A 27,963-nucleotide genomic window follows, 5' to 3' on the forward strand; every position below is an offset into this window, starting at 1 on the left:
TTTCTTTTTTTTTAAAAAAAACCAACAACTTTAATATCTTGAAAAGCCCCGAGGGGCTCGGATTCTTCAGCGAGTCCCTTCACAGGTCAAAGAGGGCGGAGTTCCCGGAGACGTCCCCAGGCCCAGGCGACCGTCCTCTTTGGGCTCCTCAGAAATTCTCCAGCAGTTCTGCAACCCGCTTCTGCTCGCTCTCCCGGAATTCTGGGTCCTTCCCGTCGCCAATGTTCTCTGCATACTCTGCAGAAAGGAGAGAGGAGAGAAGACCCTCAGCGAGGGGCACCTACACACCAGAGGGCCCTTTTGCGGCTACGGCTGCCAAGGAGAAGCACAGCTGGAGAGGCCTGCCCTTGCCAAACAACCGCTCCGGCACTGCCCGGCCCTCTCTTTGCTTCTCCTCCTCCCTCCTCAAAAGTCAGCATAAGATAAAGAAGAACGAGAGTTGGGTTTTTTATGCCCCCCTTTCCTCTCCTGAAGGAGTCTCCAAGTGGCTTCCAATCCCCATCTCTTTCTCCCCCCCCCAATACAGGGGTCCCCCATTCCCTGGCTGTGGACCGGTACCGGTCCGTGGCCTGTTAGCAACCGGGCTGTGAGTTGTATAATTATTTCATTATAGACACCAGGGGTGGCCAACGGTAGCTCTCCAGATGTTTTTTTGCCTACAACTCCCATCAGCCCCAGCCAGCACGGCCATTGGATTTATAAAAGATTTGTGGATGTTCTCTCCCCTCATTGGTGGATCTGTATAATATGGGATGTAAAAGGAAGATACAAATGATCCTAAGGGACCCTTCACATCTGGGCCATTTGCTATTTGAGATCTTACCGTCAGGTAGACGATATAGAGTGCTGAAGGCTAGGACAAACAGATTTAAGGACAGTTTCTATCCAAGTGCTGTGGTTAGGTTAAATGCAGGGTTATGAATGACTATTTGTTTTAGATGGATTTAAATGGTTTAAATGGTTTTAGATGTAATTAAATAATTTATGAATATGTGTGTTTGATATGTTGGTATGTTTGTGGAAGAGCAGCTCATTTCATTGCTCTCTTTTGTTGAGAACAATGACAATAAATTTATCTATCTATCTATCTATCTATCTATCTATCTATCTATCTATCTATCTATCTATCTATCTATCTATCTATCTATCTATCTATCTATCTATCTATCTATCTATCTATCTATCTATCTATCTATCTATCTATCTATCTATCTATCTATCTATCTCCTGCCCTCCACTCTGCGGGCCCGTGGCGCAGAGTGGTAAAACAGCAGTACTGCAGTACTATGGTCTGAACTCTCTGCTCACGACCTGAGTTCGATTCCGGCGGAAGCTGGATTCAGGTAGCCGGCGCAAGGTCGACTCAGCCTTCCATCCTTCCGAGGTCGGTCAAAGGAGTCCCCAGCTTGCTGGGGGGGAAGCGTAGAGGACTGGGGAAGGCAATGGCAAACCACCCCGTGAAAAGTCTGCCGTGAAAACGTCGTGAAAGCAGCGTCACCCCAGAGTCGGAAACGACTGGTGCTTGCACAGGGGACCTTTCCTTTTCCTCCACTCTGAATCTCAGAGTCTCAGACCGGCTTACAATCTCCTATATCTTCTCCCCCCACAACAGACACCCTCTGAGATGGGTGGGGCTGAGGGAGCTCTGACAGGAGCTGCCCTTTCAAGGACAACTCCTGCCAGAGCTCTGGTTGACCCAAGGCCATTCCAGCAGCTGCAAGTGGAGGAGGGGGGAATCAAACCCGGTTTCCCCAGAGAAGAGTGCACACACTTCACTGCCACACCAAAATAAAGTGCACCATTGCATCATCCTGAAACCATCACCAGCTCTCCCTTCGTGGTCCGTGGGAAAATTGTCTTCCACAAAACCGGCCCCTGGTGCCAAAAAAGGTTGGGGACCATTGCCCCAATAGACACCCTGTGAGGCAGGTGGGGGGTGAGAGAGCCCTGAGAGAACTGGAATTGGCCCAAGGTCACCCAGCCCGATGCATGTGGAGGAAGAGCAGAGAATCCAGCCCAGTTCTCCAGATCAAAAGCTGCTACTCTTAACCCTTACACCACCCTGGCAGCAATCTGATCGAGGGTTCCACCTAATGGGAAGACCTACTCCATTCTCGGCGCCGCCTGATACAACCTGCATTTTGCAAATACCAATGAAGGGCCAAGGGACAGCAAGACCCCAGAGGTACCCCTGGTGCTAAAGGTGGAGCAAAACCTTTGTGCTGCTTCCCCCCAGGCTACGAAAGGAGCCATCCCTTGGCCACAGGAAGACTGCAGAGAGGTTCTCCTGTCTCCAAAACTTGGTGGTGGCGGTCAGTGGAAATGCTGGCTGCCGTGACAAATGCGTCTCTGTGTTGGGTATTCTTGGAGAAAGAAAACTTCTACATCTTTACGGATAGATCCAAGCGGGCATCCGTGCTGGTCTGAAGCAGCTGAACAAAGCAGGAGTCAAGAGGTACCTTTAAGACCAACCACGTTTTATTGAGAACGTGAGTTTTCGTGCGCTCTCTAAGCACGCTTCATCAGACGAGGGGATCAGGTTTTGTGGGCTGAAATACATGCAGTTTGTTGATTTAGTCTGCAGACTGATCACACGGTAAACCAGTGTGGCTTGGCCATTTGGTCTGGATAGCCTTAATTTAATAAATTAGGAGGACTACGACTAGGAAACACACGTCCTTTTGTGATTCACCTAGATTTACAGAAACACCAGTTGGCAGAGGACTTTGTTACCTTTTACGGCTATCCAGACCAAATGGCCAAGCCGCACCGGTTTACCGTGTGATCAGTCTGCAGACTTAATCAACACAGGGCTTGCATTTCAGCCCACAATACCTGATCCCCTCGTCTGATGAAGTGTGCTTAGAGAGCACACGAAAGCTGACGTTCTCAGTAAAACTTGGTTGGTCCTAAAGGTGCCACTCAACTCCTGCTTTGTTCAACTGCTTCCGACCAACCCTTGGATCTCTCTATTAATGTACGCTGCCTTGAACCAAAAGGGAAGGTGGGATGGGAGTATGTAAATAAACAGACAAAGGAACAGGCTTCCTGGGGAGGTGGTGGGCTCTCCTCCTTTGGAGGTTTTTATTAAGCAGAGGCTAGAGGGCCATCTGACAGCAACAAAGGTCCTGTGAACTTTAGCAGACCACGGGAAGGAGGGCAGGAAGGGGGTGGCATCGGTGCTGAGTTCTCGTGGCCTTTTCTTCCATGCCCAGGAAAATGCTGCTCACCACTTTGGGATCAGTCAGCAATTTTTCTCCAGGCCAGTTTGGCTCCCCCGGGATCCTGGAGGGCGTTTCCTCCGCTCCCCCATCTTCTGGGCATGGAACAGGGGTCGTGTGGGCGGGGGAGGCGTTTGTGAATCTCCATGCATTGTGCAGGGGGTTGGACTAGATGACCCGGGGGGTCCCTGCCAACTCTAGGATTCTCCATTTGCTGTACTGCAAGAGCGCCACTTGCACCCGGGGCCTGGAGGACACTGCGCAGTCGGGAGTTCACATTAACATGGACAGAACCTGCACTGAGAGGCACAGCAGATCCCTTCAGATGAGGCTGGCGAATGGGGAAGGCTTTCCCCTCCCTCCTGCAGGTGGATAAACAAAGACAGGAACGAGACGGCTGCCGGCACTCCCGAGAGGAGAGGCCTGAATATTTATGAACTCCGAGGGGAGCTGCGGCAAGGGGCGGAGGGGGGGGGGGAACTTTGTGTGCTGCAGCTGGCAGGGCAGGGCAGGGCGGCTGTATCTGCTCCTTTGGGGAAGATAGGGAGGCCCCAAGGCCTGGAGGCCTCCTCTGCTGCAGGGGACCTGCTGCTCCCGGGGGCTTCCATGACAAAGAGCCCGCAGGTTGCTTGGAAAGATCCTCCTGACACTTCCCAACAGATCCCTGCGGGGAAGTCTGCCTTGCTCCTTCCCTCCCATGAGGACTCTGAATGAAAGAGGGAGGGGGGAGGGAGATGGAACGATGCTGCCCTCCCTCTCTTCCTTCCTTCCTCTCTCCCTTAATCCCTCCCTTTCTCCCTCCTTCCTCTCTCCCTCCCTCTTCCCCTCCCTTCTCCTCTTTCCCTTCCTTCCTTCCTCTCTCCCTTTCTCCCTCCCTTCCTTCCTCTCTCCCTCCCTTCCTCTCTCCCTCCCTCCCTCTTTCCCTTCCTTCCTTGCTCCCCTCCTTCCTTTTCACTCCCTTCTTCTCTCCCTTCCTCCATCCCTCCCTCCCTCTCACCCTCCCTCTTTCCTTCCCTTCCTCTCTCCCTCCCCTCCCTTCATTTCTCCCTCCCCCCTCCCTTCCTTTTCCCTTCCTTCCTCGCTCCCTCCCTTCCTCTCTCTCCCCCTCCCTTCCTTTCTCCCTCACTCACTCCCTCCCCTTCTCCCTCCCTCCCTCTCTCCCTGTCTCCCTCCCTCCCTTCCTCTCTCCCTCCCTTCCTTTCTCGCTCCCTTCCTCTCTCCCTTAATCCCTCCCCTTCCTCTCTCCCTCCCTCCCACCCTCTCTCTCCCTCCCTTCCTCTCTCCCTCCCTCCCTTCCTCTTTCCCTTCCTTCCTCTCTCCCTCCCTCTCTCTCTCCCTTCCTTTCTCTCTCCCTCCCTTCCACATTCCCTTCCTTCCTTCCTCGCTCCCTTCCTTCCTTTTTTCACTCCCTCTCCCTTAATCCCTCCCTTCCTTTCTCCCCCTTCCTCTCTCCCTCCACTCCCTCTCCCTCCCTTCCTTCCTCTCTCCCTCCCTCCCTTGTTCCCTTCCTTCCTTTCTCACTCCCTTCCTCTCTCTCTCCCTCCCTTCCATTCTCCCTCACTCCCTCTCTCCTCCCTCTTTCCCTTCCTTCCTTTCTCGCTCCCTTAATCCCTCCCTCCCTTCCTCTCTCCCTCTCTCCTTTCCTCTCTCCCTTCCTTCCTCTCTCCCTCCCTCCCTTCTTCTTTCCCTTCCTTCCTTCCTTTCTCCCTCCCTCCTTTCCTCTTCCCTTCCTTCCTTTCTCTCTCCCTTTCTCCCTCTCTTCCTTCCTCTCTCCCTCCCTTCCTTTTTCCTTCCTTCCTCTCTCCCTCCCTCCCCTTATCCTCCCTCTCTCCCTCCCTTCCTTTCTCTCTCCCTCTCTCTCCCTGTCTCCTTCCCTTCCTTCCTCCCTCCCTCTTTTCCCTTCCTCTTTTCCTTCCTTCCTTTCTCGCTCCCTTCCTCTCTCCCTTAATCCCTCCCTTCCTCTGTTCCTCCCTCCCTTCTTCTCACCCTCTCTCCCTTCCTTTTTCCCTTCCTTCCTCTCTCCCTCCCTTCCTTTCTCCCTCACCTCCCCTCCCTTCCTTCCTCTCTCCCTCCCGGCTCTCAAACATCTAACGTTTATTCTACGTGGTTCTTACATTAAGTGAGTTTGGCTACCCTTGCTCTATAGTCTGGAGATGGGCTGTCATTCTAGGAAATCCGCAGGTCCCTCCCTTCCTCTCTCCCTTAATCCCTCCCTTCCTCTGTTCCTCCCTCCCCTTCCTCTCACCCTCTCTCCCTTCCTCTTTCCCTTCCTTCCTCTCTCCCTCCTTCCTCTTTCCCTCCCTTCCTTTCTCCCTCACTCCCCTCCCTTCCTTCCTCTCTCCCTCCCTTCCTCTTTCCCTTCCTTCCTCTCTCCCTCCCTTCCTCTCACCCTCTCTCCCTTCCTCTTTCCCTTCCTTCCTCTCTCTCTCCCTCCCCTTCCTTTCTCCTCACTCCCTCCCTCCCTTCCTTCCTCTCTCCCTCCCAGCTTTCAAACATCTAACGTTTATTCTATGTGGTTCTTACATTAAGTGAGTTTGGCCACCCTTGCTCTATAGTCTGGAGATGGGCTGTCATTCTAGGAAATCCGCAGGTCCACCTGGAGGCTGGCATCCCAGTCCCCCCCCCACGACCCCCTCCCGCAACCCCCCTCCCCTCCCCCAGGAAGCTCCAGCTTAGCCAGCCGGGCAGCCCCACATCTTTAATGAGCCTTCCGCACTCCCCCCCCCCCCCTTCGCATTCCTCGGCCCTCCCAGGGACCCATCAGCCGTCAGCCGACCAGAGAAGCACAGGAAATATGTAGGCCATAAAAATCAAGCTAAGAAACAGGCTTCCCAATTAGCATGCAAAAAAAGCAGGGCGGAGGAGGGGACAGGAGGCCTGCATGCAAACCCAGGCAGCCTCCAAGCTGGCTGCGTGCCCGGCGTGGCTCGTGCCAGGGGGTGCCCCTCCTGAAATCCTCAGCCAAGAGCCTCGCTGCCTTCCCCTTCGGCTCCCTCCCATCCCAGGACCCAGCTCACACCCTCTTCCCCCCCAGACAGCAGCAGAGGATGTGAAGAATGGTGCAGATATCAGGAGAGGTGGAAACAGGAAGGATCATAAGAGTTGGAAGGGACCTCCAGGGTCATCCAGTCCAGCCCCCTGCACAATGCAGGAAACTCACAAACACCTCCCCCTAAATCCACAAGATCCTCATTGCTGTCAGAGGGCCATCTACCGTCTGTTGAAAAACCTCCAAGGAAGGAGAGCCCACCACCTTCCGAGGAGGAAGCCTGTTCCACAGAGGAACTGCTCTAACTGTCAGGAAGTTCATAGAAACATAGAGTTGGAAGGGGCCTCCAGGGTCCTCTAGTCCAACCCCCTGCACAATGCAGGAAACTCAGAAACACCTCCCCCTAAATTCACAGGACCTTCATTGCTGTCAGTTGGCCATGCAGCCTCTGTTGAAAAACCTCCAAGGAAGGAGAGCCCATCACCTCCCAAGGAGGAAGCCTGTTCCACTGAGGAATCACTCAAACCGTCAGGAAGTTCTTCCTAATGTTGAGCCAGAAACTCTTTGGATTTAATTTCAACCCACTGGTTCTGGTCCTGCCTTCTGGGGCCACAGAAAGAATTCCACACCATCCTCTATAGGACAGCCCGGAGTCTCAGGCAGAAATGGGTCTTTTCCGTCACCTCCTGCCTGGTCCTCTTCCCTGGAGATGCTGCCGGGGATTGAACCGGGGACGTTCTGCATGCCAGGCAGAGGCTCTGCCGCTGAGCCACGGCCCCCACCTAAACTGGCCCTGCCTGCCTGCTGGCTGTGGAGTGAACAAGGAAGGAGTGACCAGTTTCTGTCCTCCCCCTCCCCACCTCAGCCCGGAGAACTCACCTTTGATGATGTGACGAACAATTTTGATGGAGCTTCCCCGCATGTTCAGGATCTGATGGACTCTCTGGCGGATCTGGCAGGGAACAAAACCAGCAGGTGTGAGGACCAGAGTTCAGTTAAGGGGAGGGAGAAATGGGACCCTAGAATCCTAGAGCTGGAAGGGAACCCAGGGTCATCTAGTCCAACCCCCTGCACAATGCAGGAACCCCCCCCCCCCCTAAATTCACAAGATCCTCATTGCTCTCAGATGGCCATTCAGCCTCTGTTTAAAAACCTCCAGGGAAGGAGAGCCCACCACCTCCCAAGGAGGAAGCCTGTTCCACTGAGGAACTGCTCTAACGGTCAGGAAGTTCTTCCTAAGAAGAGCCCTCCTGGATCAGACCAGGAAAGGTCTATCTAGTCCAGCCTCCTGTCTCACACAGTGGCCAACCAGTTCCTCCAGAGAGCCAACAACAGGGCAGAGAGGCCGAGGCCTTCCCCTGAGAAGAACATTAGAACAGCCTTGCTGCATCAGACCACTGAGGGTCCATCAAGTCCAGCCTCCTGCCTCACACAGTGGCCAACCAGTTCTTCTGGAGGGCCAACAACAGGGTAGAGATGTTGAGGCCTTCACAAGAACATCAGAAGAGCTCTGCTGGGTCAGACCAGGGAGGGTCCATCTAGTTCAGCCTCCTGTCTCACACAGTGGACAACCAGTTCCTCTGGAGGGCCAACAACAGAGCATAGAGGCCGAGGCCTTCATAAGAACATCAGAAGAGCCTTGCTGGGTCAGACCAATGAGGGTCCATCCATTCCAGCCTCCTGTCTCACACAGCGGCCAGCCAGTTCCTCTGGTGGTCCAGCCACAGGGCACAGAGTCTGAGGCCTTCCCCTGAGGCCAATTGCCTTTGAATGTGGAGATTCCATTTACTGACCATGACTGACGGCCACCGATGGACCACTCACTGCCCCCTGAATTTGCCTAGCCTCCCACTAAAGCCGTGCAAAAGCCCCAGAGCAGGCTGTTGGGCTGCAGGCTGAGGGAGACTCATGCCCAGAATGCCTGGCGGTGACTGTACTGCCCTCACCTGGGCGATGTTACTGCTGCAGATCTCTGCCATAATGTAGCAGATGAGCTGGAGGACGAAGAGGCCGGCGTCCAGGCGACGGAGGTAGAACTCATCTTCCAGGTCGTCATCGATGATCTCTCCACGGCGCACCATGTCCTGGAAGGGGGGGAGGAATGACAGATGGGAGGTTGGGTCACAGAGCCCGAGAGATTGCCCCACATGCAAGAACATAAGAGAAGCCCTGTTGGATCAGGCCAATGGCCCATCCAGTCCAACACTCTGTGTCACATAAGAACATAAGAGAGGCCATGTTGGATCAGGCCAATGTCCCCTCCAGTCCAACACTCTGTGTCACATAAGAGAGGCAATGTTGGATCAGGCCAGTGGCCCCTCCAGTCCAACACTCTGTGTCACATAAGAGAAGCCCTGTTGGATCAGGCCAATGGCCCATCCAGTCCAAAACTCTGTGTAACATAAGAGAAGCCCTGTTGGATCAGGCCAGTGGCCCACCCAGTCCAACACTCTGTGTCACATAAGAACATAAGAGAAGCCCTGTTGGATCAGGCCAATGGCCCATCCAGTCCAACACTCTGTGTCACATAAGAACATAAGAGAAGCCCTGTTGGATCAGGCCAGTGGCCCCTCCAGTCCAACACTCTGTGTCACATAAGAACATAAGAGAAGTCCTGTGGGATAAGGTCAATGGCCCATCTAGTCCAACACTCTGTGTCACACAGTGGCCAAAAAACCAGGTGCCATCAGGCTTCTCTTATGTTCTTATGTGACACAGAATGTTGGACTGGAGGGGCCACTGGCCTGATACAACATGGCTTCTCTTATGTTCTTATGTGACACAGAGTGTTGACTTGGAGGGGCCACTGGCCTGATCCAACAGGGCTTCTCTTATGTTCTTATGTGACACAGAGTGTTGGACTGGAGGGGCCACTGGCCTGATCCAACAGGGCTTCTCTTATGTTCTTCTTCTCTTATGCAGATTTATACCCCGCCCTTCTCTCTGAATGAGAGACTCAGAGCGGCTTACAATCTCCTTTATCTTCTCCCCCCACAACAGACACCCTGTGAGGTGGGTGGGGCTGGAGAGGGCTCTCACAGCAGCTGCCCTTTCAAGGACAACCTGTACCAGAGCTCTGGCTGACCCAAGGCCATTCCAGCAAGTGCAAGTGGAGGAGTGGGGAATCAGACCCGGTTCTCCCAGGTAAGTGTCCGCACACTTAACCGCCACACCAAACTGGCTCTCTGGACAGAAGGAGACAGACAAATTTCCTTGGAAGGGGAGTTCCAGTGTTTTGGAGCCATAGGTTGCCACCTTTCCAGCCTCAGTCTGGGACGGGGGGTGGGTGGGGACCACACAAAGCACAGGTAGTGCTTTGGTGCAGAGAGCCAGTTTTGTGTAGTGGTTAAGTGTGCGGACGCTTATCTGGGAGAACCGGGTTTGATTCCCCACTCCTCTACTTTTCACCTGCTGGAATGGCCTTGGGTCAGCCATAGCTCTGGTAGAGGTTGTCCTTGAAAGGGCAGCTGCTGTGAGAGCCCTCTCCAGCCCCACCTACCTCACAGGGTGTCTGTTGGGGGGCGGGGAAAGGTAAAGGAGATTGTGAGCCGCTCTGAGATTCAGAGTATAGGGTGGGATATAAATCCAATATGCAATATCATCACCATGAGAGGAAGTCAGAGCAAGGAGAGTCGCACGCAGCCGGGGCTGCCCCCGTTCCGGTTGCACCGAGGGGGGGCAGGGGGCAGCCCCCTGCAGGAACGCCAAGATTCCGCCGTTCTTCTGCTCTGAACTCCTGCAATGACTGCAGACGCCACCCCGAAAGCCTTCTCTCCCCCGTGCCAGTTTCCTTATCTCTCCACCTCTAGCGAACTGCCTTGCTGCCCGTCTCCGCCTGGCCCCCTGCCAGCAGTAACTCACGCCACGCGTGACCTTTCTGCAGTGCTCCACGTTGGAATTTTTGTTTTGCCAACCCGCCGAGTGCCCGCCGCTGGCGTGATTTATTATACAGCGGCCTGGCGGGTGGGTACACTCCGCCGGAGCAATATTTCCTCATTAAGCGCCGTCGCCAGCGAGAGCGACTTGTACCGGCGATATTCAGCGAGGAGGGGGGGGGGGGCGTTGTGTGTCGTAGAAGGGGGGGGGAACCCTTGACGCAAGGTCACAGGCTTTTCCCCGGGTGCCCTCGGCCAAAGGGCCAGCCCCTATTAGAGAGAAAATCTGGAGATGGCGTTAGCCTTGGGGGCCCTGTGCTGAGACTTTGCTGGCAAATGCCTCAGAAGAGAAACAATAAATGGGAGTGGGAGGATGCCAGCCGACAACATTTGGGGGGAGGTATTTGTGGGTTTCCTGCATTGTGGACACGGTTGGCCTGGATGACACTGGGATCTCCCATTCAACTCTAGGATTCTGTGATTCTATGATTCTAACACTGACACGCTGAATCCTAGAGTTGGAAGGAACCCCAAGGATCATCTAGTCCAGCCCCCTGCACAATGCAGGAAACTCACAAACGCCTCCCCCTAAATTCACAGGATCTTCATAGCTGTCAGATGGCCATCTAGCCGCTGTTGAAAAACCTCCAAGGAAGGAGAGCCCACCACTCCCGAGTAAGCCTGTTCCACTGAGGAACCGCTCTAACGGTATGGAAGTTCTTCCTAATGTTGAGCAGGAAACTCTTTTGATTTAATTTCAGCCCATTGGTTCTGGTCCTACCTTCTGGGGCCACAGAAAACAATTCCTCACCATCCTCTATAGGATAGCCCTTCAAGTACTTGAAGATGGTGATCCTATCACCTGTCAGCCGCCTCCTCTCCAGGCTAAACATCCCCAGCTCCTTCAACCTTTTCTCATAGGACTTGGTCTCCAGACCTCTCACCATCTTCGTCGCCCTCCTCTGGACCCCTTCCAGCTTGTCTAGATCCTTCTTCAAATGTGGTGCCCAAAACTGAACACAAGACTCCAGGTGAGGTCTCACCAGAGCAGAGTAAAGCGATACCATCCCATCATGTGATCTGGACACCAGACTTCTGCTGATACAGCCCAAAATTGCAATGGCCTTTTTAGCTATTGCATTACACTGTTCACTCACATTCAGAGTAAGGTCCACTAAGACCCCTAGATCCTTTGTTGCACAGACTACTGCTAAGACAAGTCTCCCCCATTCTATAACCATGCACTGGATTTTTCCTAAATGCAGAACTTTACATTTATCCTGGTTGAAATTCATTTTATTAGTTACAGCCCATTTTTCCAGCTCTCCACTGCTCTTTCCCAGCCTGTTTCCATGAAAAACCTGCAACTCAGCAAGCCAAACACACACACAGGCCCTCCCAGGGGATCTGTTGTGTTCGGCCACCTGCTTCCATCCCACTCTTTAACATAAGAGAAGCCATGTTGGATCAGGCCAGTGGCCCATCCAGTCCAACACTCTGTGTCACATAAGAGAAGCCATGTTGGATCAGGCCAGTGGCCCCTCCAGTCCAACCCTCTATGTCACATACGAACATAAGAGAAGCCATGTTGGATCAGGCCAGTGGCCCATCCAGTCCAACACTCTGTATCACATAAGAACATAACAGAAGCCCTGTTGAATCAGGCCAGTGGCCCATCCAGTCCAACACTCTGTGTCACATAAGAACATAAGAGAAGCCATGTTGGATCAGGCCAGTGGCCCATCCAGTCCAGCACTCTGTATCACATAAGAACATAAGAGAAGCCATGTTGGATCAGGAGAGTGGCCCATACAGTCCAACACTCTGTATCACATATGAACATAAAAGAAGCCATGTTGGATCAGGCCAATGGTCCATCCAGTCCAACACTCTGTGTCACATAAGAACATAAGAGAAGCCCTGTTGGATCAGGCCAGTGGCCCCTCCAGTCCAACACTCTGTGTCACATACAAACACAAGAGAAGCCATGTTGGATCAGGCCAATGGCCCATCCAGTCCAACACTCTGTATCACATAAGAACATAAGAGAAGCCCTGTTGGATCAGGCCAGTGGCCCATCCAGTCCAACACTCTGTGTCACATACGAACATAAGAGAAGCCATGTTGGATCAGGCCAATGGCCCCTCCAGTCCAACACTCTGTGTCACATAAGAACATGAGAAGCCCTGTTGGATCAGGCCAGTGGCCCATCCAGTCCAACACTCTGTGTCACATAAGAACGTAAGAGAAGCCCTGTTGGATCAGGCCAGTGGCCCATCCAGTCCAACACTCTGTGTCACATACGAAAATAAGAGAAGCCATGTTGGATCAGGCCAATGGCCCATACAGTCCAACACTCTGTGTCACATAAGAACATGAGAAGCCCTGTTGGATCAGGCCAGTGGCCCATCCAGTCCAACACTCTGTGTCACATAAGAACGTAAGAGAAGCCCTGTTGGATCAGGCCAATGGCCCATCCAGTTCAACACTCTGTATCACACAGTCGCAATACACACACACACACACACTGTGGTTAATAGCCACTGATGGACCTCTGCTCCATATTTTTATCCAATCCCCTCTTAAAGCTGGCTATGCTTGTAGCTGCCACCACCTCCTGTGGCAGTGAATTCCACATGTTAATCACCCTTTGGGTGAAGAAGGACTTCCTTCTATCCGTTTTAACCTGACTGCTCAGCAATTTCATTGAATGCCCACGAGTTGTTGTATTGTGAGAGAGGGAGAAAAGGACTTCTTTCTCTGCTTTCTCCATCCCATGCATAATCCTGTAAACCTCTATCATGCCACCCTGCAGTTGACGTTTCTCCAAGCTAAAGAGTCCCAAGCGTTTTAACTTTTCTTCTTAGGGAAAGTGTTCCAAACCTTTAATAATTCTAGGAGGCTGGACTAGATGGACCCTCCCTGGTCTGATCCAGCAGGGCTCTTCTGGTGTTCTTATGAAGGCCTCAGCCTCTCTGCCCTATTGGCCCTCCAGAGGAACTGGCTGGCCAATGTGGGAGACAGGAAGCTGGATGAGATGGGCCATTGCCCTGATCCAACAGGGCTCTTCTGGTGTTCTTATGAAGGCCTCGGCCTCTCTGCCCTGTTGTTGGTCCTCCAGAGGAACTGGCTGGCCACTGTGTGAGACAGGAGGCTGGACTAGATGGACCCTCACTGGTCTGATCCAGCAGGGTTCTTCTGATGTTCTCCTCAGGGGAAGGCCTCAGCCTCTCTGCCCTGTTGTTGGCCCTCCAGAGGAACTGGCTGGCCCCTGTGTGAGACAGGAGGCTGTACTGGATGGACACTCCCTGGTCTGACCCTGCAGGGTTCTTCTGATGTTCTTTTCAGGGGAAGGCCTCAGCCTCTCTGCCCTGTTGTTGGCCCTCCAGAGGAATTGGCTGGCCACTGTGAGACAGGAGGCTGGACTAGATGGACCCTCCCTGGTCTGATCCAGCAGGGCTCTTCTGGTGTTCTTATGAAGGCCTCAGCCTCTCTGCCCTATTGCCCCTCCAGAGGAACTGGCTGGCCAATGTGGGAGACAGGAAGCTGGATGAGATGGGCCATTGCTCTGATCCAACAGGCCTCTTCTGGTGTTCTTATGAAGGCCTCGGCCTCTCTGCCCTGTTGTTGGTCCTCCAGAGGAACTGGCTGGCCACTGTGTGAGACAGGAGGCTGGACTAGATGGACCCTCACTGGTCTGATCCAGCAGGGTTCTTCTGATGTTCTCCTCAGGGGAAGGCCTCAGCCTCTCTGCCCTGTTGTTGGACCTCCAGAGGAACTGGCTGGCCCCTGTGCGAGACAGGAGGCTGGACTGGATGGACACTCCCTGGTCTGATCCAGAAGGGCTCTTCTGATGTTCTTATGAAGGCCTTGGCCTCTCTGCCCTGTTGTTGGCCCTCCAGAGGAATTGGTTGGCCTCTGTGTGAGGCAGGAGGCTGGACTAGATGGACCCTCCCTGGTCTGACCCAGCAGGGCTCTTCTGATGTTCTTCTCAGAGGAAGGTCTTGGCCTCTCTGCCCTGTTGTTGCCCTCCAGAGGAACTGGCTGGCCCCTGTGAGACAGGAGGCTGGACTAGATGGACCCTCCCTGGTCTGATCCAGCTGGGCTCTTCTGATGTTCTTATGAAGGCCTCGGCCTCTCTGCCCTGTTGTTGGCCCTCCAGAGGAACTGGCTGGCCACTGTGTGAGACAGGAGGCTGGAGATGGACCCTCACTGGTCTGATCCAGCAGGGCTCTTCTGATGTTCTTCTCAGGGGAAGGCCTCAGCCTCTCTGCCCTGATGCTGGCCGTCCAGAGGAACAGGCTGGCCCCTGTGAGACAGGAGGCTGGACTAGATGGACCCTCCCTGGTCTGACCCAGCAGGGCTCTTCTTATTTTCTGGCTTCTGGCTTGTGTCTCCCACTCTGTTTGACTTCTGGATCTCTCCCCTCCCCAGTCTCATATTCATCAGAGATCCTGCAGGCAATCGCTCCAGCCTGATTGTGGCAGCGGCCTCTCATAGAAGGCACTGGGGTCCTCCAGTCTCTTCCCCCCTCCCCAAACTTCGCTCAAGAGAGCAGGAATTCCGCTGACGCTCACGAGCCCTGGCAGGACTTCTACCATTTCCGGCGATTTCTGCCCATTTGCCTTGACAGCTCTTGAAATTTTAAAAACAAGTGGCAAGATCTCAGGAGCTGCCGGCACCCCCAGCTGCGGCTGACATCTGAAGAGCCAGACGGACGAAGGCTGCAATCCGGGAGAAGGAAGGGAGCTGGGAGGCGGGCTCTGTGGACTGCAGGAGCAGCGGCAACGGGAGGGCTAAGCGGGAGGTTTCCTCTGCAGCGCCGACAGCGGGACAGGAACTGTGTGTACCAGGAAATTAATGGCGAGGGGTGCTGGAAGCTGGAGTGGGCAACGCCACCTCTGCATCCCCCCTCCCAGATGTTCCAGCTCACATGCCAAACAACGGCCTTGCTTCCCCTCCCCCCCAGCCGTCAAGGTGCCAACCTCCCAGCGAACAAACCACTGGCAGTACAGTGATAGCAAAACAGAAAAAAACAACTGCAGCTGAAAAACAAAACTATTGAAAAACTTATAATATAGGGCGTTTTCGCACTTACCTTAAGCCGGAGCGACGTCCCTCTTCACCGCGCAGCGTCTGCATTGTTTTCGCACTAATTGCTCCGGAGCACCTGGAAGAGCCGCAAAGTCCCGCGGCTTCTGCGTCGCAAATGTAAACCGGTTTTGGAACTTTGCGGCTCTTCCAGGTGCTCCGGAGCAATTAGTGCGAAAACGATGCAGACGCTGCGCGGTGAAGAGGGACGTCGCTCCGGCTTAAGGTAAGTGCAAAAACGCCCATAGAGTTAACACTGCAAATACAAAAGATACATAACACAATTCAAAACGATACTTCCAAAGGAGCAGTGTCTCTAAAGGCAGGGGTGGCCAACGGTAGCTCTCCAGATGTTTTTTTTTGCCTACAACTCCCATTAGCCCCAGCCATTGGCCATGCTGGCTGGGGCTGATGGGAGTTGTAGGCAAAAAAAAAAAAAAACCATCTGGAGAGCTACCGTTGGCCACCCCTGTCTTAAAGCAACAAGAAGTTCTTTCTGTATGACTCCTCCAAGTGTTCTTCTTTAGCAAAGGTCACAAAAGATCCAAAGTTCAATCCATAAAGAGTCACTATCCAGAATTCGGCTCCAAAGAGTAATTCTCCTTCACGCGGTTGCCGGCTAGATGATCCACGTCCCGCTGAAACAAAGCTTTTGCGCAAGCCGAATGACAATCTTACCGTTTGCTCTTCAAGTATCACTTTTACTTGCCCCTTTCTTTAGACATTCTTTTCAAGAGACGGCGTATAAGTTTTTCAGTAGTTTCGTTTTTCAGGTGCAGTTGTTTTTTTCTATTTAACCTCCCGGCGAGGGCCTAGTGTGCCACTCCTTATCTGCCGCGATACGCCCCAGTGCTGATGGGAGACAACAGCGAGGAGATGGGCTGGTGGGAGGCTCTCCTCTCACACTAACCAGGCCAGAGCGACAGGTGAGGAGTGGAGTGGGGTGAGGGGAGAAGCAGCACATCAGGGGAATCCACCCAGGCCCTGGCCCAGGGCTTGTGCTCTTCTGCCTTCCCCAGGGCCCTGGAAAGGGAAAATCACAGCATCATAGAGTTGGAAGGGACCTCCAGGGTCATCTAGTCCAACCCCCTGCAATCGAGGTAATTCACAAACACCTCCCCCCTAAATTCACGGGAACTGCCTTGCTGTCAGATGGCCATCTAGCCTCTTTTTGTAAACCTCCGAGGAAGGAGAGCCCGCCATTTCCACACCATTATAGTTTTCCCCAGAGAAATAATTACAACTCCTAAACTAGGAGTGCAAGAAGAGTAAGACAGCAACATATAGTAGTCAGTATCAGCTTACTCGCATGGGAAGCCTAGGTTAAAAATCCCCAGTCTACAAAGGAAACATGCCGGGTGAACTTCATTTGGACACACACTCTCAGCCTCATCCACCTCAACTGTCTTGTTGTTATTCCTCATCTAAATAGTTCACATTGCTTTCCTACTGAGAAAGACTGGATCGTGAAGGCATGAATACAAAGAAAAGGGGAGAGGCAAAATCCAGTTGCACCCTGGAGAACCCTGCCATAACAAGCCAACACTCTCGGGCCTGATAGGAGCCCTCTGGGGGCCTCATCTGGCCCCTGGGCCAGATGTTTGACACCCCTGGTATAGAGGCCGAGGCCTTCATAAGAAAATCAGAAAAACCCTGCTGGATCAGCCTCCTGTCTCACACAGTGGCCAACCTGTTCCTCTGGAGGGCCAACAACAGGGCAGAGAGGCCGAGGCCTTCCCCTGAGAAGAACTTCAGAAGAGCCCTGCTGGGTCAGACCAGTGAGGGTCCATCTGGTCCAGCCTCCTGTCTCACACAGTGGCCAACCAGTTCCTCAGCAGGGCCAACAACAGGACAGAGAGGCTGAGGCCTTCCCCTGAGCAGAACCTCAGAAGAGCCCTGCTGGATCAGACCAGGGAGGGTCCATCTAGTCCAGCCTCCTGCCTCACACAGTGGCCAGCCAGTTCCTCAGCAGGGCCAACAACAGGGCAGAGAGGCTGAGGCCTTCCCCTGAGAAGAACCTCAGAACAGCCCTGCTGGATCAGACCAGGGAGGGTCCATCTAGTCCAGCCTCCTGCCTCACACAGTGGCCAACCAGTTCCTCAGCAGGGCCAACAACAGGGCAGAGAGGCTGAGGCCTTCCCCTGAGAAGAACCTCAGAACAGCCCTGCTGGATCAGACCAGGGAGGGTCCATCTAGTCCAGCCTCCTGTCTCACACAGTGGCCAACCTGTTCCTCTGGAGGGCCAACAACAGGGCAGAGAGGCCGAGGCCTTCCCCTGAGAAGAACATCAGAAGAGCCCTGCTGGATCAGACCATGGAGGGTCCCTCTAGTCCAGCCTCCTGTCTCACACAGTGGCCAACCTGTTCCTCTGGAGGGCCAACAACAGGGCAGAGAGGCCGAGGCCTTCCCCTGAGAAGAACATCAGAAGAACCCTGCTGGATCAGACCAACAGTCCATCTAGTCCAGCATCCTGCCTCACGCAGTTGCCAGCCAGTTCCACTGGAGGGCCAACAACAGGGCAGAGAGGCTGAGGCTTTCATAAGAAGAAGAGCCCTGCTGGATCAGACCAGTGAAGGTCCATCTAATCCAGTAGCTTGTCTCACACAGGGGCCAACCAGTTCCTCTGGAGGGCCAACAACAGGGCAGAGAGGCCGAGGCCTTCCCCTGAGAAGAACATCAGAAAAGACCTGCTGGATCAGACCAGTGAGGGTCCATCTAGTCCAGCCTCCTGCCTCACACAGTGGCCAAACAGTTCCTCTGGAGGGCCAACAACAGGGCAGAGAGGCCGAGGCCTTCATAAGAACACCAGAAGAGCCCTGCTGGTTCAGACCAGTGAGTATCCACCTAGTCCACCCTCCTGTCTCACACAGTGGCCAAACAGTTCCTCTGGGGGGCTAACAACAGGGCAGAGAGGCCGAGGCCTTCATAAGAACATCAGAAGTGCCTTGCTGGTTCAGACCAGTGAGTATCCACCTAGTCCACCCTCCTGTCTCACACAGTGGCCAACCAATTCCTCTGGAGGGCCAACTACAGGGCAGAGAGGCCGAGGCCTTCATAAGAACATCAGAAGAGCCCTGCTGGATCAGACCAGTGAAGGTCCATCTAACCCAGTAGCTTGTCTCACACAGAAGAGAAGCAGTTCCTCGGAAGGTTCAACAACAGGGCAGTGAGGCTTGCATAAGAACATGAGAGGTCCATCTAATCCAGCATCCTTTGCCTTTAGGCCTAATGCTGAGGGAGTTCTGAGGCCCAGGACAGAAGGATCCAGAGGCTGAGGAATCTTGGCCAGCCTGTGAAGCAACATTCCCTGCAGCCAAAGGCCTCGTGCTCCCCACGCTGTGCATTAACCCCCACCGTTCTCTCCCGCTTTCCACACAGTCCCACGCAATTCCAACCGTTTGCAGCCGCCCTCGGACACCGTTTAAGCTATCAAAACCTACGGACGCTGCTTCACGTCCAAAAGAGCCCCATTTCTCCTTTTCGAGGATGGAACGGCTTCGCTGTGGCACAATTAGCATCTAATTTGTAAGTCGTTATGGCGCAAAGTATCCGGTGAGAACATTTTATTGAATAAACCTGCTGAGCATAATTTCCTCACAGAACTCGGAACAAAAAAAAAAATGCATTAAGCTGTCTCCGGCCTCCACCTCCCGTTTGGCAGAGAGGGCTGCCTAGGGCCCGGTAATTACATCCCATTTCAGAGGGAGTTAAGAGCCGTAGGGCTCTGCCCCCTTCCCCCAAAGGGAGGATGAAAAGAGCTGGGGAAAGGATGGGCTGTTCCCTTCGCAACCCAATGCTCTGGAAGTTTCTATGCTGAGTTGCGGCAGAGCTCAAGAGATGCTCGGTCCCCTTTGCTTTCTGAAAGGTTTGACCAAAGAGGAGACACAGATGTCCCCCTGCATGATGCTCTGGGCCTGGGCCCCTTACGCCCGAAGGACTCTGAAGTGTGATGTGGTGGCTAAAAAGGCCAATGCAATTTTGGGCTGTATCAACAGAAGTCTAGTGTCCAGATCACGTGATGTGATGGTATCGCTTTACACTGCTCTGGTAAGACTTCACCTGGAGTCTTGTGTTCAGTTTTGTGCAGCAAATTTCAAGAAGGATCAAGACAAGCTGCAACGGGTCCAAAGGAGGGCGACAAAGATGGTGAGAAGTCTGGAGACCAAGTTCTATGAGGAAAGGTTGAAGGAGCTGGGGATGTTTAGCCTGGAGAGGAGGCGGCTGAGAGGTGATAGGATCACCATCTTCAAGTCCTTGAAGGGCTGTCCTCTAGAGGAGGGTGTGGAATTGTTTTCTGTGGCCCCAGAAGGTCACACCAGAACCAGTGGGTTGAAACTAAATCAAAAGAGTTTCTGGCTCAACATGAGGAAGAACTTCCTGACCGTTAGAGCAGTTCCTCAGTGCTCCTTGGGAGGTGGTGAGCTTTCCTTCCAGGGAGGTTTTTCAACAGAGGCTAGATGGCCCTCTGACAGCAATGAGGATCCTGTGAATTTAGGGGGAGGGGTTTGTGAGTTTCCTACGTTGTGCAGGGAGTTGGACTAAATGACCCTGGAGGACCCTTCCAACTCTAGGATTCTATGCTTTAGCTGGGCTCTCCTTCCTTGGAGGTTTATAAGCAGAGGCTAGATGGCCATCTGACAGTGATGAAGATCCTGTGGATTTAGGGGGAGGTGTTTGTGAGTTTCCTGTATTGTGTAAGGGGTTGGATTAGATGACCCTAGAGGTCCCTTCCAACTCTAGGATTCTGTGCTTTAACTGGGCTCTCCTTCCAACTGGAGATCCCATCCAACTCTTTAACTGGAGGTCCCTTCCAATTCTAGGATTCTATGCTTTAACTGGGTTCTCCTTCCTTGGAGGTTCTTCAACAGAGGCTGCATGGCCCTCTGACAGCAATGAGGATCCTATGAATGTAGGGGGAGGGGTTGGTGAGTTTCCTGCATTGTGCAGGGGGTTGGACTAGATGGCCCTGGAGGTCCCTTCCAACGCTTATGATTCTCTCCTGGGGTTCTCCCGTTCACTGCAGCCCAGACTTGGATCGCCCAGGCTAGCTTGACCTCATCGAGTCTCAGAAGCTCTGCAGGTTCAGCCCTGTTTAGTCCTTGGACTGGAGTTTGGTGCAGTGGTGAAGTGTGCGGATTCTTAACTGGGAGAACTGGGTTTGATTCCCCCACTCCTCCACTTGCAGCTGCTGGAATAGCCGTGGGTTAGCCATAGCTCTCACAGAGGTTGTCCTTGAAAGGGCAGCTTCTGTCAGAAATCTCTCAGTGCCACCCACCTCACAGGGTGTCTGCTGTGGGGGAGGAAGGGAAAGGAGATTGTGAGCCACTCTGAGTCTCTGATTCAGAGAGAAAGGTGGGGTATAAATCTGCAGTCTTCTTCTGTTTGGTGTAGTGGTTAAGTGTGTGGACTCTTATCTGGGAGAACTGGGTTTGATTCCCCACTCCTCCACTCGCACCTGCTGGCATGGCCTGGGGTCAGCCATAGCTCTCAAAGGGCAGTTTCTGGGAGAGCCCTCTCAGCCCCACCCACCTCAAAGAGTGTCTGTTGTGGGGGAAGAAGATATAGGAGATTGCCAGCTGCTCTGATTCAGAGAGAAGGGTGGGGTATATATCTGCAGTCGTCTTCTTCCTAAGAAGCCCCCCTCCCTAAATAAAGCACAGTGGAAAGAGGAAGGCTGTAGACCCGAGCAGGGGGTGGGGTAGAGGTAGGAACGCCATCACCTACATGCTTTTCGCCTTCAATCTTCTTATCGGCGACCTGCATTGCATCCAGGTACTTGAAATACAGTTCCATCAGTCTATCGACCTGCAAGGGAAAAGCAAAAAAAAAGAGAGCACGATGGGAGAAATGTGTGATTGTCCCTTCAAGACCAAGGCAAAGGACCCCCAAAGAAGCAGGAAGGTTTCTCGGCTGTGGAGGGGGCACCGGACTAGGACGGTCGTGTCAATTCTCCACGTGCAGAATCAAGGCGAACGACACAATTCCCCACAAGTCTGTCTCTCTTTCTCTGCAGTTGCACATAAGAGGTAAAACTCCAGCTTGAAAACGGGGCTGTTTGGTTTGCAAAACCAGCCTGCCGGGGCCCAGGAGGCACACAGGAAACTGCCTTCCACTGAATCAGAACACGAGTTCATCAAGGTCGGTATTGTCTTCTCAGATTGGCAGCCGCTCTCCAGGGTCTCAGGCGGAGGCCTTTCATGACACCGGCTGCCAGGCTCTTTTAATTGGAGATGCTGGGAAGTGTGGATGCCAGAGCTAAAAACTGAAGGCCCAAAATGGATCCCATGCCCCATGTCTCCCCCACTCCCCCCAACCCCGCCTTGGAAGATGGATATTCCAATCAAGTCCCAGCAGGGTTAAGAATCATAGAATCCTAGAGTTCGAAGGAACCTCCAGGGTCATCTAGTCCAACCCACTGCACAATGCAGGAAACTCACAAACACCTCCCCCTAAATTCACAGGACCCTCATTGCTGTCAGATGCTTTTGTTTAAAGACCTCCAAGGAAGAAGAGCCCACCACCTCCCAAGGAGGAAGCCTGTTCCACTGAGGAACCACTCTAAATCCTGTGAATTTAGGGGGAGGTGTTTGTGAGTTTCCTGCCTTGTTCAGGGGTTGGACTAGATGACCCTGGAGGTCTCTTCCAATTCTATGATTCTATGGCTGTTAAGAGCAGTTCCTCAGTGGAACAGGCTTCCTCCTTGAGAAGTGGTGGGCTCTCCTTCCTTGGAGGTTCTTAAACAGAGGCTAGATGGCCATCTGACAGCAATGAGGATCCTGTGAATGTAGGGGGAGGTGTTTGTGAGTTTCCTGCCTTGTTCAGGGGTTGGACTAGATGACCCTGGAGGTCTCTTCCAATTCTATCATTCTATGGCTGTTAAGAGCAGTTCCTCAGTGGAACAGGCTTCCTCCTTGAGAAGTGGTGGGCTCTCCTTCCTTGGAGGTTCTTAAACAGAGGCTAGATGGCCATCTGACAGCAATGAGGATCCTGTGGATTGAGGGGGAGGGGTTTGTGAGTTTCCTGCCTTGTGCAGGGGTTGGACTAGATGACCCTGGAGGTCTCTTCCAATTCTATGATTCTATGACTGTTAAGAGCGGTTCCTCAGTGGAACAGGCTTCCTCCTTGGGAGGTGGTGGGCTCTCCTTCCTTGGAGATTTTAAAACAGAGGCTAGATGGCCATCTGACAGCAATGAAGATCCTGTGAATTTAGGGGGAGGGGTTTGTGAGTTTCCTGCATTGTGCAGTGGGTTGGACTAGATGACCCTGGAGGTCCCTTCCAACTCTAGGATTCTATGATTAGGAAGAACTTCCTGACCATTAGAGCAATTCCTCAGTGGAACAGGCTTCCTCCTTGGGAGATGGTGGGCTCTCCTTCATTGGAGGTTTTTCAGCAGAGGCTAGATGGCCATCCGACAGCAATGAGGATCCTGTGAATTTAGGGGGAGGTGTTTGTGAGTTTCCTGCCTTGTGCAGGGGGATGGACTAGATAACCCTGGAGATCCCTTCCAATTCCATGATTCTAACGGTCAGGAAGTTCTTCTTAATGTTGAGCCAGAAGCTCTTTTGATTTAGTTTCAACCCTTTGGTTCTGGTCCCACCTTCTGGGACCACAGAAAACAATTAATAGAATCATAGAGTTGGAAAGGACTTCCAGGGTCATCTAGTCCAACCCCTGCACAATGCAGGAAACTCACAAACACCTCCCTCTCAATTCACAGGATCTGCATTGCTGTCAGACGGCCATCTAGCCTCTGTTGCAAAACCTCCAAGGAAGGAGAGCCCACCACCTCCCGAGGAGGAAGCCTCTTCCACTGAGGAACTGCTCTAAACTCACAAACACCTCCCCCTAAATTCACAGGATCTTCATTGCTGTCAGACGGCCGTCTAGCCTCTGTTTAAAAACCTCCAAGGAAGGAGAGCCCAGTTAAAGCATAGAATCCTAGAGTTGGAAGGGACCTCCAGGGTCATCTAGTACATATGAAGCTGCCTTATACTGAATCAGACACTTGGTCCATCAAAGTCAGTCTTGTCTTCTCAGACTGGCAGCGGCTCTCCAGGGTCTCAATCTGAGATTTTTCATGCCTATTTTGCCTGGACCCTTTTTAGTTGGAGATGTCCGGGATTGAACCTGGGACTTTCTGCTTCCCAAGCAGGTGCTCTACCACTGAGCCACCGTCCCTCCCCTAGTCCAACCCCCTGCACAATGCAGGAAACTCACAAACACCTCCCCCTAAATTCACAGGATCTTCATTGCTGTCAGATGGCCACCTAGCCTCTGTTGACAAACCTCCAAGGAAGGAGAGCCCACCACCTCCCAAGGAAGCCTGTTCTAATGAGGAACTGCTCTGTCAGGAAGCTCTTCCTAAAGTTGAGCCAGAAACTCTTTTGATTCAGTTTCGACCTGTTTGCTCTGGTGTGACCTTCTGGGGCCACAGAAGACAATTCCACCCCATCGTCTAGATTAGACGGGCCCTTCAAGTACTTGAAGGTGATGATCCTATCACCTCTCAGCCGCCTCCTCTCCAGAGTCCCCTGCAGATCTCTCAGCTATGAATTTTGGGGGAGGGGACTTAAAAAGAAGCATCTGCAGCATTTGAAAACCACAGGAGCTGCTCTTTTGCGGGACAAATGCAACAGAATCCCCCCCCCCCCAGGGAACTCATTTCCAAGTCCCCCTGGAAGCAAAGCCTGGCAAAAGCTGCAGTCTGGCTTCCCCCAGCAGCCCCCCCCACCCCTCCCCGCCGGGTTCTGGGTGCTCCTTTTAATTGCTTTTCAAACAGATGGTTGTTCTGAGCCAACATTTCCAGAAGCACTCAAAACAAAAGCACTCGTAATTTAATGCGGCAACCGCAGGTTGAAACGCTGCCTCGGGAAAGGGAGTCAAACCCCAAAACTGACCCCATTGCAAAGGAATCCCCCCCCTGCCCCCCCCAGGGGACGATGCTGTGGGCACCGGTCGGAGGTCTGCCACTTCGCTGTGGTTTCTACGATTCTTGTGCCCTCCTCTCCCCTTGGAAGCTTTCCCCCGTCTCGGAGGTCCTCAGAGTTCCAGCTGCCTCCGCCAGCCACGCGATGCCCACAGATGGGCTGCCCCGAGGCCCTGCCGGTTTGAATGGCAGACGGAGCAGCTGGGCGCAAAGGAGGCAGCTCACAGCGAGGCACTGGGGGAGCATCTGACAGTCGTTGTCCTGGGGTGGTTTCCTAGTCTGCATCTTAAAACAGGGCCTGGGAGCAAGGGAAGGCCCCCAGATGCCTGAGGTCCCCTAATCCGTCGCAGCCCACCTCTGGCTTTGAGAAGACTTATCATGATCTTGGGCCTAGTGAGGCCTGCCAGCCCCAGGGAAGCCTGCTTAGGAGTTACTGGGAAAAGCCTACGTCTCCCAGGATCCCCTCTGTCCCTCTGATTGGGTAGCAAGGGTTTTTGGTGGGAAACAGGCCCACCTCTGGCTTTGAGAGGACTTGTCATGATCTTGGGCCTAGTGAGGCCTGCTGGCCCCAGGGAAGCCTGCTTAGGAGTTACTGGGAAAAGCCTACGTCTCCCAGGATCCCCTCTGTCCCTCTGATTGGGTAGCAAGGGTTTTGGAGGGAAACAGGCCCAGAGAGGGGTGGGGCCTGGGAAGAGAATATATAAAGGCTAAGCCCAGGAAGTGGGTGTTCTTTCCCTGGAAGGCTGAGCTGGAAGCTGGCTGTAGCCTGGAGAGCCGGAAGCAGGGGAGAGGCCCTTACCCAAGGGGGTAAGTGCTGGTAAGAGTAGGGACTGTAAGATAGACGCGTTAGGGCATTTGTTTATTTCCCCTTCACCCTTTTACTGTTTCATGCACCTTGTTAATTTATATTGCCCTGGAATAAAACTTTTGTTGTTGTTAACTCTGCCTGGTCCTTAGGGTTGCCAATCCCCAGGTGGGGGCAGGGGATCCCCCGGTTTGGAGGCCCTCCCCCCGCTTCAGGGTCGTCAGAAAGCGGGGGGAGGGGAGGGAAATGTCTGCTGGGAACTCTATTATTCCCTATGGAGATTTATTCCCACAGAAAATCATGGAGAATTGATCCGTGGGTATCTGGGGCTCTGGGGGGGCTGTTTGTTTTGGGTAGATGCACCAAATTTTCAATATAGCATCTAGTGCCTCTCCCCAAAATGCCCCCCAAGTTTCAAAAAGATTGAACCAGGGGGTCCAATTCTAAGAGCCCCAAAAGAAGGTGCCCCTATCCTTCATTATTTCCTATGGAAGGAAGGCATTGAAAAGGTGTGCAGAGGTCCCTTTCAATGTGATGGCCAGAACTCCCTTTGGAGTTCAATCATGCTTGTCACAGCCTTGATCTTGGCTCCACCCCTAATGTCTCCTGGCTCCACCCCCAAAGTCCCCAGATATTTCTTGAATTGGACTTGGAAACCCTACTGGTCCTCACACCCATTTCTTGGCCTAGCTAAGGGAGGCCTGAAGGGCTTGGGAGGGGACTCTGGGCCTTCTCCGGGGGAACCCTTAACCCAGAGTGGTGGCAGCAATTTGGTAAGACCCTTCTGAGTCGTGACAGGACTGCATCAGGCGGCCGACTTTAGGGAGGCATTGGGAAGTGGGGCGGAGAAGAAGCGGACAAAGTTGGAGTGGAATTCACTGCCACGGGAGGTGGCGGCTATAAGAGGGGATTGAATCATAGAAACACAGAGTTGGAAGGGACCTCCAGAGCCATCCAGTCCAACCCCCTGCACAATGTAGGAAACTCACAAACGCCTCCCCCTAAATTCACAGGATCTTCACAGGAGAGCCAGTTTGGTGTAGCGGTTAAGTGTGCGGACTCCTATCTGGGAGAACCGGATTTGATTCCCCACTCGTTCACTTGCACTTGCTGGAATGGCCTTGGGTCAGCCAGAGCTCTGGCAGAGGTTGTCCTTGAAAGGGCAGCTGCTGTGAGAGCCCTCTCCAGCCCCACCCACCTCACAGGGTGTCTGTTGCGGGTGAGGAAGATAAAGGAGATTGTAAGCCGCTCTGAGACTCTGAAATTCAGAGTGGAGAGCGGGATATAAATCCAATATCTTCTTCTTCATTGCAGTCAGATGGCCATTTAGCCTCTGTTTAAAAACCTCCAAGGAAGGAGAGCCCACCACCTCCTGGGGAAGCCCGTCCCACTGAGAAACCGTTCCAGCGTTCAGGAAGTTCTTCCTAATGTTGAGCCGGAAACACTTTTGATTCAATTTCAGCCCAGTGGTCCTGGTCCTACCTTCTGGGGCCACAGAAAACAATTCCACACCATCCTCAATAAGACAGCCCTTCAGGTACTTGAAGATGGTGATCCTATCACCTCTCAGCCGCCTCCTCTCCAGGCTAAACATCCCCAGCTCCTTCAACCTTTCCTCATAGGACTTGGTCTCCTGACCCCTCCCCATCTTCATTGCCCTCTTCTGGACCTGTTTTGACTATATAGTTTGAATATATGCAGTATTTTGTTCTGTGTCATCTCTAGGTGGACTTCCACAATTAAGCGAGGGATTTCAACCTTGTTACCCCAGGCTTGAGAACCAAACTCCAACCACCACACCAGAAACCAAACGATACGGTCAACGCACTCCCCTCCAGGGGACAGGCCCTGATCCCAAGTGCCCACGCCCCTGCTCACCTTCTCACTGTCGTTCTCCGTAAACTTGTTGAGCAGGCGGGTCCTCTGTTGCCCCCTCAAGTTCCTCAGAAGAGAAGCCAGGATGGAGCAAACATGTTCTGGAGATGGAGAGACAGACTCAGGTTAGGGAGCTGATTTATTTTTTTTTTTTTTGTTTTTATATATTCATCATTTATTGAAATTAGTATATGTAACAGATCCATAGTAATAATAAATATTTAACAATTAAACAAACAAAAAATTACGTAGTTCACAATTATCCACTCATCCAGCACCCTGTGACCCGTCACCCTTGTTGCCCATACTTATCTATCTCTGCCTATTGTATGCCTAATACTTGATATAGCTCTCTGGACCACCTTGGCCCCCACAGCCTAGAGGGAACTATGTTCAAATTCACATCCCGGACCCTGTAAATTATTGACAGCCGCCAAAAACGGTGCCCAAATGTCCTCAAATTGTTGTTGTTGCATCATTCGTCGGTAGACCAGCCTTTCATCCACCGCCAATCGCAGCATGTCCTCCAGCCATTGCGCTACGGTTCCTGAAAATTCCGTTCTCCACATCTGCATGATTATCCTCTTTGCCGTCATCAGTGCCCGAAATCCCCAATATCGCTGTGGGCGAGACAACACCCATGCTGACGGGAAGTAGTTTAAAAGAACTTGCATGGCTGTGAATCTGTGCTGACCTCCCAATACGCGGTTTATCCACCTGAGTATATCGCCCCAGAAATCAAGCAGCACCGGGCATGACCAAATCATGTGGCTTAGCCCCGCTTCACCTCCCTGGCATCGCCAACATGCTGGTGAAGTCAAGAGGTTAAATTTGTGTAGTCGAACAGGTGTCCAGTAAATACGGAAATGAATTTTTTGCTGAATTAATATCAAGCGTTGATCTTTAGAAACTTTTCGGATCGCCCTGTTGATTGTGAACCATTGGAATGGTAGAATACTAAGGTTCAGTTCATCTGCCCATTTTACCCGTAATTCTTCAATTAACTGTTGTTGTTGCGTCCCATATCGAAAGTACGTGTACAGGAGGGAGCTGATTTATTTCCTCTAAAGCGTTGCCTATCCCTGGCCTTACTCCTCAGGCCGAGGGCCTCTTCACCACCCAGACTCCAGCACAGTGACAGGCTGGCCCCATCCCCTGAGTGGCCCTGAAGTGACCACAT

The 27,963-nt window shown here is 52.9% G+C and overlaps 1 protein-coding gene across 1 annotated transcript; it reads right to left on the bottom strand.

Annotated features, from left to right (window-relative positions):
* On the bottom strand, nucleotides 1-27,963 carry LOC132567830 (beta-catenin-like protein 1). The gene is made up of 6 exons (XM_060233513.1): nucleotides 27,876-27,963; nucleotides 26,787-26,884; nucleotides 20,901-20,981; nucleotides 8,157-8,294; nucleotides 7,090-7,162; nucleotides 1-237 (listed from the first exon to the last, which is right to left on the bottom strand). Exons 1-6 carry the CDS (start codon nucleotides 27,961-27,963, stop codon nucleotides 149-151), a joined length of 567 nt encoding a protein of 188 aa, XP_060089496.1. The 3' UTR covers nucleotides 1-148.

Source organism: Heteronotia binoei, chromosome 2 (assembly GCF_032191835.1).
Source record: "Heteronotia binoei isolate CCM8104 ecotype False Entrance Well chromosome 2, APGP_CSIRO_Hbin_v1, whole genome shotgun sequence".
Lineage (NCBI taxonomy): Eukaryota > Metazoa > Chordata > Lepidosauria > Squamata > Gekkonidae > Heteronotia > Heteronotia binoei.

What these genes read in the sequence shown, in the direction of transcription:
- LOC132567830 (XM_060233513.1), bottom strand. Translation starts at nt 27,963, where the DNA reads ATGTGGTCACTTCAGGGCCACTCAGGGGATGGGGCCAGCCTGTCACTG. An exon ending in CGGAGAACGACAGTGAGAAG is followed by an intron (nt 20,982 to 26,786) that starts GTGAGCAGGGGC and finishes TTTCCCTTGCAG; the next exon opens with GTCGATAGACTGATGGAACT. An exon ending in TGTTCGTCACATCATCAAAG is followed by an intron (nt 238 to 7,089) that starts GTGAGTTCTCCG and finishes TCCTTTCTGCAG; the next exon opens with AGTATGCAGAGAACATTGGC.